This window comes from Delphinapterus leucas, chromosome 3, assembly GCF_059928025.1.
Source record: "Delphinapterus leucas isolate spDelLeu-1000000601 "Yukka" chromosome 3, BTC_Dleu_Yukka2, whole genome shotgun sequence".
NCBI lineage: Eukaryota > Metazoa > Chordata > Mammalia > Artiodactyla > Monodontidae > Delphinapterus > Delphinapterus leucas.
The window spans coordinates 118,448,575-118,459,957 of NC_143131.1; the positions used below are offsets into that span (position 1 = coordinate 118,448,575).

Genomic DNA, 11,383 nt, shown 5'->3' on the forward strand with positions numbered 1-11,383 from the left:
CATCAACAAAACTGAAGTCATTTTCCCTGCACACCAGGAAAAGTTGTTTTTTTTCCCCTTAGGACTCTGAGCAATGAAAGCCATGACTTTATATGGCTCTGTATAAAAATACAAGAAGGCTGGATCACATTCTATTAGGAAAAGCAGCTCAACATCAAAACTCCTCTTCCTTTAAAATAAATCTAAAAAAATGACTAAAAAAATTTCTTCCTACCTTTGAAAATTATTTTATCTTTGCTTCATTTTCTCTACTGTAAACTACAGATTAATACTTTCAAAGAGAGTAAAAGGAGCTTATAAATTCGAATTTGCTGTGTGGCTCTCACAGCAAAAGTAGTTTGCATTTTTTTTCTCCTACAGTAAGCATTAAATAAAATATCTAAACTTGGTTCTAGTGAGAACAACAATATAAACCATTATTACTATAATATCAATAATACTTAATATTTACTACACCAAGATTTGTTGTTTATTAGGAATGAAATATAGTACAACTATATCTTCAGCTTTAAAATTACCTCGAGGGGCTTCCCTGGTGGCGCAGTGGTTAGGAATCTGCCTGCCAATGCAAGGGACAAGGGTTCGAGCCCTCGTCCAGGAAGATCCCACATGCCGCAGAGCAAATAAGCCCGTGTGCCACAACTACTGAGCCTGCACTCTAGAGCTCGCGAGCCACAACAACTGAAGCCCGCACGCCTAGAGCCCGTGCTCCGCAACAAGAAGCCACAGCAATGAGAAACCACCGCAATGACAAGCCCAAGCACCGCAATGAAGAGTAGCCCCCGCTCGCTGCAACTAGAGAAAGTCCGCGTGCAGCAACAAAGACCCAACACAGCCAAAAATAAATAAAATAAAAATTTTTTTTAATTTAAAAAACTGTAAATAAATAAATAAAATTAAAATGACCTTGAATTGACTGGAATACCAACTCTACATCAATATGAAATTGTAAAATGGTTGCAAAACTTCAGGTAGCATGATTATACCCCTTTTGATTAATATTTAACATAACTAAACCTAGAGCAACTGCAAATGTTTCATCTTGGCTTTTCTAAATGTCACAACTCAAATTACAAGTCAACATTCAAACTAACAATTAAAATCACAACAAAACCAACATGACATTTTAAACAAAGGGCAGTTCAACCAAACTGTCACAAAGAGTTCAGATTTATACATCCTAACTAGCTGAAAAGTTGCTCGATTATTTAGATTTTTTTTAAATTTTGTTACCTATCAGAAATATACCTACTATTTTCATTTTCTACCTCTGCCACATTTATCTTAAGTTTTATACTTCTGGATCTTTCAACCATTAGAGATCAACCATCAAATTACTTCAACAAGTAGAAATAGCAACACCGCTCCCAAACAGCAATTTCTGCATTGCTAGACACTTATCTAGTTGGTAGATTTATACCATTGTTCATTCTTAGTTCCTTAAATGTAAAAAAATATCCACAGAATGGTGGCATACCTCTAAATTAGTTTAAATATGGTACAAAGTTATTTTTAGTTAGGTTCAAGTTTTAAAAAGACACTAATCATTCTTCTCAAAGGCTAATCTACTCAAGTTCCTCCCATATTAAAAAAATAAAAAGCCTCATTTATCTCTTTTGGAAAGAAGAAATGTTATTTATGTAATGTTCAAGCACAAGGATATTAGAATAATGTACCTAATATCAAATCAGGGTCTGGATCACACATATTGTTAATAAAAATAAATTTGACCTTTATTCTGATGATGGGCCTTTCAAACACCAGCATGACTAAATGCCATTTATGTGTTCTTTCAAATGTAATTCTAACTTTTAAAAATACTCTTATCTTCTACTATGCAAAGGAAAAAGGAAGAAAACTCCCATAAACGATTACAAGCTGGTTCTTATTCATGAAAAAAAAAAATACAAGAAACATTCATGTAATATTTATTTGAGATCTGTTCCCTCCTTGCATGCTAGAAAGATGAAGACAAACACTTCCAACTATTCAGACAGATCATTCCACAGTTGTAACTTTCATCATAGTTCTTAAAGCGGTATGGTGAGGTCAGCTCACAAACAGCTTAAGTAGCAAAACTAGAAATTGGTGGTAGTAGTATCAGGCTACATAACAGCCTCTCCAAAGAATATGAAGTAAGAGAACTAAAATGTGCTGGCAACATGCCAAGAGACTGGATAGAATATAGCTTTGAGCAATGAATATGCAGAGCTTACAGTATATAGCAATTTATCATCTCTTACCCCGTAGCCTGATTTTCCTTGTTTTAAACCAAAAATAGCCATATATAAGGGGTATTTAACAGTACCAGTTTTCTCCATGCTTATGACTGGGAAAGGCATATGGGCTTGAAATGACTTGATAACCTAAATACACACCCTAAAATGAAAAATCTGACTTCCATCCTATGTGAGGATGAGTAAGGTAAAATATACAATTGTATTGATATTATTCTGCACAGAATAGCTTTTATTCTCCAAAAATTATACTGCCCTCAGCATAATCCTAAAGGCTTGGGTTTTTCTATATTGTCAGTTCTGACTATCTCTGCAACTGGTTGACATGTAGAATTTGTCAACCTTCTCAACAGGTTTAATAAAGAATTAATTCTGCCAGATCAAAGGACATAATTTTGGTCAGAAACAATTCCTTTGACCTTAATCAAAATATATGTTACTTTTAGGGCTTCCCTGGTGGCGCAGTGGTTGAGAGTACGCCTGCCGATGCAGGGGACGCGGGTTCGTGCTCCGGTCCAGGAGGATCCCACATGCCGCGGAGCAGCTAGGCCCGTGAGCCATGGCCGCTGAGCCTGCGCGTCCGGAGCCTATGCTCCGCAACGGGAGAGGCCACAACAGTGAGAGGCCCGCGTACGGCCAAAAAAAAAGAAAAAAAAATATATATATATATATGTTACTTTTAAAATTTCACCTTTATTGAATCATATATTTTAAAAGCATAATAAACTCCAATTCTTAAGTCTCTGACACTTCCTAAACATTTTCTTTCTAAAGAACCAAAAGAAAATGCGGTTATTTTAGGCGAGAGAATCATATTCAATTCAAATCCACATGCATTTAACACCTATTTTGTGCCAGACATTATACTGAGAACTGAGGAAACAAAGATAAATATGTATATGGTCTCACAGAGCTGACAATCTAGTTGGGAAAACCAGACCATTTCAAACTCAATCAAGTTCTGCCCCCTACCCTCATACTGCCACCCACGTGCTCTACTAGCTAGAGGAACAAAAGCTCTGGTATCTTCCAGGAAAGTGTAAGTAAATCTGCCAGGCAAGATGGAAAAATCTTCCGAGAAGATAAGCTACGTCTTGAAAGATGAGAATTTCACAAGGGAAAGTGGGATACTGCAGGCCAAGAAGGACAGAAGGAGCAAAATCAAGAAAGCACAAAAACATGGCATGCGTGAGGAAACCCACGTGGCAAGGGTAGGGATAACAATTTTGGGTACATGTGCTACTACTCTTCTACCCTCAGCCCATGACAGACCTCACTGATCAATTAAAGCATGTTTAAGTCCACATGAGACTCAAACTCCTTCTCAACAGATAACTCAAAATCAATGGAAGGAGGCAAGTCCACGAGATGAAATTTATGTGCTATCCTCAGCCTGGGAAGAGAAAGTGGTGGGATTTGAGGCTAGAAGGGTAAATTAAGAACAGATTATGAATGACAGTGAATGCTAGGCTAACAAGTTTAGATTTTATTCCGTGGGCAACCAAGGGTGAACAGAGGATTTTATGAGAAATAATGACATGATCAACTCTGGCAGATGTCTGGCAGATGTGCAAAGAAAGCTTTTGGACCAACAGAATAAAGGCAGAAAGAACAGTTCAAGAAGCTATACCTTCAGGACTTCCCTGGTGGCACAGTGGTTAAGACTCCATGCTCCCAATGCAGGGGGCCCAGGTTCAATCCTGGTCAGAGAACTAGACCCCACATGCAAGCCGCAACTGAGAGTTTGCATATCATAACTAAGGAGCCCACCGGCCGCAACTAAGGAGCACACGTGCCATAACTAAAGGAGTCCTTGAACCGCAACTAAGGAACCTGCCTGCCGCAACTAAGACCTGGCACAACCAAATAAATAAATTAAATAAATATTTTTTTAAAAAAAGAAGCTATAGCTTCTCAGTCCAGGCAAGACACAATGAGGCCTGAATTTCAGCAATGGCAAAAATCTATTGCAGGTTCTAAAACAAAAATGTAATGTTTTAGATTTCATAATTCTTGGTGCCTTTTTTTTTTTATAACTTTATTTATTTTTGGCTGCACTGGGTCTTCGTTGCTGCACACCAGTTTTTCTCTAGTTGAGGCGAGCAGGAGCTACTCTTCATTGCAGTGCGCGGACTTCTCACTGCAGTGGCTTCTCTTGTTGCAGAGCACGGGCTCTAGGCGCGTGGGCTTCAGTAGTTGTGGCATGCCAGCTCAGTTGTTGTGGCTCATGGGCTCTAGAGCACAGGCTCAGTAGTTGTGGCACACAGGCTTAGTTGCTCCATGGCATGTGGGATCCTCCCAGACCGGGCTCGAACCTGTAACCCCTACATTGGCAGGCGGATTCTTAACCACTGAGCCACCAGGGAAGCCCCTAATTCTTGGTTTTAAAACAAGTTTGGGAAGAATTAGTATTCCAATTAGAATTCCCTAATAATACTCAAAAAGGAAAAGGAAAGACAAATTAAGGTAAACACTAGAATTAAAGAAGTGAATCACAATTCAAAATTACTCAAGACGATAAATTCAGAAATAGATATTTCAGGTTTAGCATCAAGAAAGAGAACATCCTCATGACCAGACTAATACTCAGCAAGTCTTTTCTTCCTGAGGGCACTAATACTCTAGCCAACAACACTACTTACCTTACATGCCCCTACAAATCCCAGTGAGAGGCAGAAAGCACAAAAGTCAAATTTAAAACCATATCTCAGCCTTTAAACTCTAAAATTCTTTGTGAATACAACCCATATGTAGCACTTTGGGCAGTATGCAAAAAAAGCAACTTCCTATCATTTCTGCAGAATGTTTAATAAATGAAAGTATTCTAATTAAAAATTAGAACTTCACTGTAGATCAAAAGGCCAAAGAGAAAAGTTTTTCTGTTTTGGAAAAAGAAATTCTTTAGCTGTTGCAAACAAAGGCTAATGAAATCCAGGTGCAACATATCAACAAGCATGCTCGAAAAGCTAGCATTACTGTTTTAAGACCTAAGGATATTCAAACTAAAGATAAAATTATCCTGTAGTGAATGCCAACAATGCACTTCATACTACATAGACACATATTCAAGGGTTCTACTTTGTTCTCATCCCAATTCTTTTGTGTCCCAGTAACAAACTCTCAAATTGGGATTATCTTCCTTTTAAAACAAGCTAAAATGAAAAACATGAACTCCAGCAATAAAATTTATTTGTGGTGTATTGTTTATTCTGAGAAAGCAAATCAGAAGAACAGTTTGTCATAATCAATCTCTTTTCCAGAAAGATATTGATTAGCTAGTCATGAGCAGGGTCTATTTCTCATGATGTTCTAAAGTCATCACTAAATGTTACACATGCCATGCTTCCTTCAAATCAATCACAAAACAAGTCATCCTAGACTGAGGTCAAATTCCTTTCCAACTAAAAGAGCTCCAAACTTAAGTAATGGTCCACTTACTAAGTAATAATCAGAGACCAAATTCCAGAAAAACCCTCCTCCTGTACCTCCCCCACCTAAAAAAAAAAAAAAAATTAGTCTCCTTTTAGCTCAGTGTAATGGAATGTGACCTGTAGTTAAGGGGTTTTCCATTCCTATTTACTGCTTAGAGAACATGAAGCAGATCTATTCTCTCTCAGAAGGGTAATGTATTTTTTTAAAAGAAAAAAAGTGAAGTGTAGGAGGTTAATCATATATAATAATTAGAACAAACAAAAGGTAAGTTGATTTACTAGATTTCTCATGTTCGACAGAATGAGTATATTTAAATCACAACTGAATGTTTATTTTTATTTTACAACCTGATCAGACATCTAAAAGATTTATGATTTGTGTGACTAATAACAACTAGGTAGGGAAGGGGAAGTTAAAACTACAGCTACTTAAATAAATCTTCACACATGAAACTACTATAAACATCTTTTCACAACAAATCATATCTTTATCATTGAAGTTACACACTTAAGTACCTAAGCATGGAGAGAAGAACAGGGAATAAATATTTTTAAAATGTACTTCACAGTTTAAAATTAAACACATCTATCTGGAGTTCAGTTTCTCATTTTTTAAAAAAAGAAGATATTTGACTAGGTGATCTTTAAAGCTACTATGATACTTTAACGCAAGTTGTAAAGTGAACAAATTCTATGATTTAATTCAGACAAACCTCTTTGAAGATAATCCCCTTAAGGATATACTTTACTTACATTCTTCCTACACCTTCATACATGTTAGTCTCATCTACCAAAGTCATAATCTCTGTATCTGTAAGATGTGCATGCTTTTTCGTTCTGTTTAGCTGTTCAATCTGTATGTCTGCAAGCTTCACCTTCTGTTGAGTGTCAATCACTTTGGCTTGAAGCTCTGTGAAGGCCTAAAAAATAAGTCCGTGATTTAGTAGCTGCAACATTTTACAGGAAACATTTAAGTCAAATCTAAATATATTAAAATAAAGCCTGCTAACCAGAGACAAAGCTGTGAAATTTACCACAGCAAACATCAATAAAAATCAATAAAATTGTAAACAATCAAGCCACTATGCTAAATACATTTGACTCTTGAACAATTCGGTGATTAGGGGCACTGACCCTCCATGCAGTTGAAAATCCAAGTATAATTTATAGGTGGCAGCTCCTATACAGCAGTTCCTCTGTATCCTTGGTTCTACCGAGTGGATTCAACCAACTACACATCATGTAGTACTCTAGTATTTTCTATTTTTAAAAATCTGCATACAACTGGATCCCCGCAGTTCAAACCAGTGTTGTTCAAGGGTCAACTGTACTGAATTTACTCAGTCCTCAGAAGATGCAACCTATTTGAAGCAGAACAAAGGTAAATAATAACCATATCAAGTAGCAAGTATCCGAGGAGTAATAAAAGCACTAAATGCAACAGTCACAGGATGAAACCCAGAGATCCAAAACAAGAAACATAAATGTAACAGCTCACTACATCTGTATTACACAACTAGGTGTAAAGTACTTTCCCACATTTGTTTGAAATATTAACATGTGAATATTAATATGAGAATACTGACAGATATAATAAATGTCTCATTTACTCTTTTCAATAATCCTGAGTTAGGGATGGCAGTTTCACCACCACAGTTTACAAATTAACTAAATGTTTTAAAGAGATATAAATGACTTGCACAGGGCTGAGCAACTACTAAGTGGAAAAGCAAGTACTTAAATCCATTTCTTCTGACCTCTAGTTCAGGAATCTTTCTATTCTACTATCTACAGTAATACTCAGAAAATGAATATTTTAAGAGAAAAACAAGAATTTCAAAACATTGTTAGAAGAATTGCATCATGATCTTCATACGCACATACCAAGCCAAATTTGACACTTGAGTACCCTTACTCAAAGATAAAAGTTTCTTGGATACTCATGAAGTGCCTAGAATGACTTTCATATGCTCTCAAATTTATGCCTTAATAATAACATTTGCGGCTGCAATACACAGCAAAAGCTAATACTTAATTTTTATTCTCACTTTGTTCTCACGGACTAGTAAGGTTTCAAAAGATTCATTTTGGGGGGAGAGGAAGTGCCTAAAGTTTCCTACTAGTCTCCACCTGCCGTGCCCCCCACCCCCCGGCCACCGCCAAAAAAAAACCTTATAAAGATATTAGAAGACCTTTAAACATGCTTCTTTTTCAATTAATTTCATTGGTTGTCAAAACTACCCAATTTAAGTCTGTAATCATTTTCTTAGTTTGCATTCACTGTCCACAGGTTTCCTAGCAACAAGTTCAAATAATACTGAGCGGTAAGTCCATTCACAGCTGTACTCTATTGTTAGCTCTTTCACTAAACCCTAACTTAAATTTGAACTTTTAACAGAAAAAAAAGGTAAACTTTTATAACACTTTAAGACACAGTTTGCTAAGGAAGCTGGTATATTGTTAATGCTAAGATATTACAGCACTAGAGGCCACATAAGGACTAAAGGTACAAGTTTCAAACAAGAAGCAAGACACACACACATAAATCCTCAGAGCAATAATAAACAGCTTCATTTATTAGGTGGAAAAGCTATTTCAGCTGTCCTATTTCTTATGCAGAGGTTGACCAGGAGACAGCCTTAAGTAAAATTTGCTCTTCTAACGAACCAAAACTAATGGTCAAAAGGTGGGAAGTAAGGCAGAGAATACTGGATTCTAGTCCCAACCTTGGTCTGAGTCTTTTCTGAAACTGTTTCCTTTTCTAGAAAAGTATAGGTTTAAAGTAGGTAAAGTCTACGAATCCCGACAACTCTTTAAGCTGCGAAAACGTTCCTGAGTAACAACACATTTATAGGCAATTGTTTGAAAAGAGAAAACCAATTCCTTCTGATACCGATTTTATCTGGAAAACTTTGTTTCTTTTTTGACAAGTCTTTAAATAAAAACGGGGGCGGGGCGGGGGAGCTAAGACCAAAGCCCTAAGATGAACACTGCTATGAGAATACCTAACTGAACTGTATGTAGCGACCTTACAAGGTATGGGATTGAAGAAGTGGCCTAAAAACAGGTTGGACTTGGATTTTTTTCAAAGCAAATTAGAATGCAGAATTACATGCCTCAGCTCGGGCAGCCGTCTCAAAGGGCTCCAGCTGGAAACGCTCACTTCAGGCCTCACTATGGAACTGAAAACTCCAAGCTCAACGAAAGGTCTCTGGAACTCGGAACTAGGGAACAGAAGAGCTATCGGCCCGTCAGACTTAACCAGGCCCAGCGCAACCGGCTCTTACCCAGCAAAGAGCAGCTCGCCCCCGACTCCAGCCTACAGAGACCCTGTCCCGCCTTAGGTCTCTGGGAAACCATTCCCCATTTCCCTGGAGCCTTCCGCAGAACTCGAGTCTCACTCGATATTCTTGTCCACAGTTCCCTTAGCTTCCAAAGAAAAAGTCTCTGCCTGCTCAAGACCCTCTTTTACCTTCTTCAACTCCAAATCCACGGGGGCCGCCATCTTGCTTCACTCCTGCGCCTGCGCAGTGGGAGAAGGCAGGAAAGAGGATGGGGGAAGGGCGCTCCTTGAAGGTTTGAGTCCCCCCCCCCCCTCCCTTCTGCGCCTGCGCATGAGTCTGGCTGCTCTGTTTTCCAACATTCTCCAGCGCTGGCAACCCCCGAAATATCCAGGATTGCGATTCAGAGTACATCTTCCCCACGTGAGCTATAGGCCTGCCCTGTTTCTCCACATTCTTCCAAACACAGCACAACGCGCAGATTTCGTGTATGGTTTTAAGCATTTTGACAAATAGCTTAATTTGTGCTGCTAAATTGAGATGTATGTAGATTAGGCCAAAATCTCTTAAGTCATTCATGCCTTCGGCGAGTCCCTGTGCTGTCAGGCATGAGAGAATTGGCATGAGAGAGTCAGCCTGAGAGAATCAGCCTGAGCTTCGGGCATGGCAGTGTGGAGAAGACCAGAAGGCTTAGTTGAAGTGTTCTCCCAAAGAACTTATTTCTACTGAACGCTCCTGGAAGACCTTCTAGACATAGTGGTTCTCACGAGAGGCCACATTAGTTTGTTTTAAAAAAAAAAAACAAACAGATTCTCTGATCCTCATCCCAAACTTAATTACTTAGAATCTTTGCTATGGGGCCCAGAAATTTGCACTTTTGCAAACTCCCCTTATGACCTGGTGCAAGTGGTCTGCAAACCACATTTTGAGAATCTGCTATAAAGTACCTGGCATTTGAACCAAAAGAGTAACTAGTAATTGGACTTCTGGACATGAAAGAAATATATGTCTTACCTACTCTAAAAATCTGTGGGGGAGAAGAAAGGGCAGGGAATTTGGAATTAGACAGATCTGTATTCAAGGTTTGGTCTACCTTGAGCCTAGGTATGTCTGGTTCCATATACTATTTGTATAGCAATAGAGTTTGTCTCCTCATTTAATATGAGAATAACCCTAACAGGGTTATTCTGAGGAATAAATAAGATCAGGATGAAAAGCTCCGAGCATAACACAATGCACACAGTAGGTACACGATAAATAGTTGTAGTTAAGTTCATGTAGTTAGCATTGTTGTGTTTGTCTTTCAAGGTCCAGCAACCGGCCCCATCCTCCTTTATGTATTTTTTTATTTTTTACATCACATCACACAGACCATAAATAACCTCTCCTCAGACTCTCAAGACTACATCTATTCCTTTTTCAAGGCTCTTTCTATCTTAAACAAATTTTTTTCATATTAGACTTACTAGCAATCCAAGTGTCCATCAGTGAATGAATGTATAAACAAAATGTGGTATATACCAGGGGTCCCCAGCCCCCGAGCCGAGGTCCAAGCAAAGCTTCATCTGCCTCTCCCCATCACTCACATGACTGCCTGAACCATCCCCCCACCCCACCCCACCTAGTCCATGGAAAAATTGTCTTCCATGAAACCGGTCCCTGGTGCCAAAAATGTTGGGGACCGCTGGTATATACATAAAATGGAATAGCATTCAGCCTTTAAAAGGAATGAAATTCTAATTCTACTTAGAATTCTAATGCTACAACACGGATGAACCTTGAGGACAGTACGCTAAGTGAAATAAACCAGTCACAAAAAAGACAAAATATCGTATGATACTATTTATATGAGGGACTTAAGAGTAGTCAAAATCATAAAGACAGAAAGTAGAATGGTGTTGCCAGGGGCCAGGGGGAAGGGACAGAAAGGGGAATTCTTGTTTAATAGGTATAGAGTTTCAGTTTTACAAGATGAAAAGAGCTCTGGAGATGGAAAGTGGTGAGGGTAACACAGCATTATGAATGTTTTTAATACCACTGAACTGTACACTTAAAAATGATTACAATAGTAGATGTTATATTATGTATATTTTACCACATTAAGAAAATGAAAAAATGTATTTATTCTTCTTTCAAATCTACATGTTCTTTTCTTTTTCATAATGATATGCAGTGATATGTTCTTGCCTAATAGTGAAAATAATTAGAACATAATGAACATAATTATTTTTAAGTTTCTTTACAATGTTTTATCACCTGAAGTATTTTGGGTGTGAATTCTTCCACTGGGGGCGTCTGCTAGTCTTTCTTATGAGACTTGATTTTCTCATTTGACTCTTAAGTTTTTGATTAAGTTCCTATCTTCAGTGTCTAGCATGTCCTGGACGATGGAAACATCTCACATTCACTTCTTTTTTTTTTTTTTTTTTTTTTG

At 38.0% G+C, this 11,383-nt stretch overlaps 1 protein-coding gene across 5 annotated transcripts in view; it reads right to left on the reverse strand.

Annotated features, from left to right (window-relative positions):
* PFDN1 (prefoldin subunit 1) overlaps positions 1 to 9,226 on the reverse strand; it is a 77,756-nt gene extending 68,530 nt beyond the window's left edge. For 3 of the 5 annotated variants that reach the window (XM_089909366.1, XM_022588950.2, XM_089909365.1), the window contains exons 1-2: positions 9,141 to 9,226; positions 6,422 to 6,588 (exon numbers count right to left, since the gene is read on the reverse strand). In XM_089909366.1, coding sequence (XP_089765492.1) covers positions 6,422 to 6,588; positions 9,141 to 9,173 — 200 coding nt within the window. In that variant the 5' untranslated portion in view covers positions 9,174 to 9,226. The remainder of the gene's footprint in view (positions 1 to 6,421; positions 6,589 to 9,140) is intronic. The other 2 variants (XM_089909367.1, XM_022588951.2) reach the window with 1 other exon arrangement.
* Between the last annotated feature and the right edge of the window lie 2,157 nt (positions 9,227 to 11,383).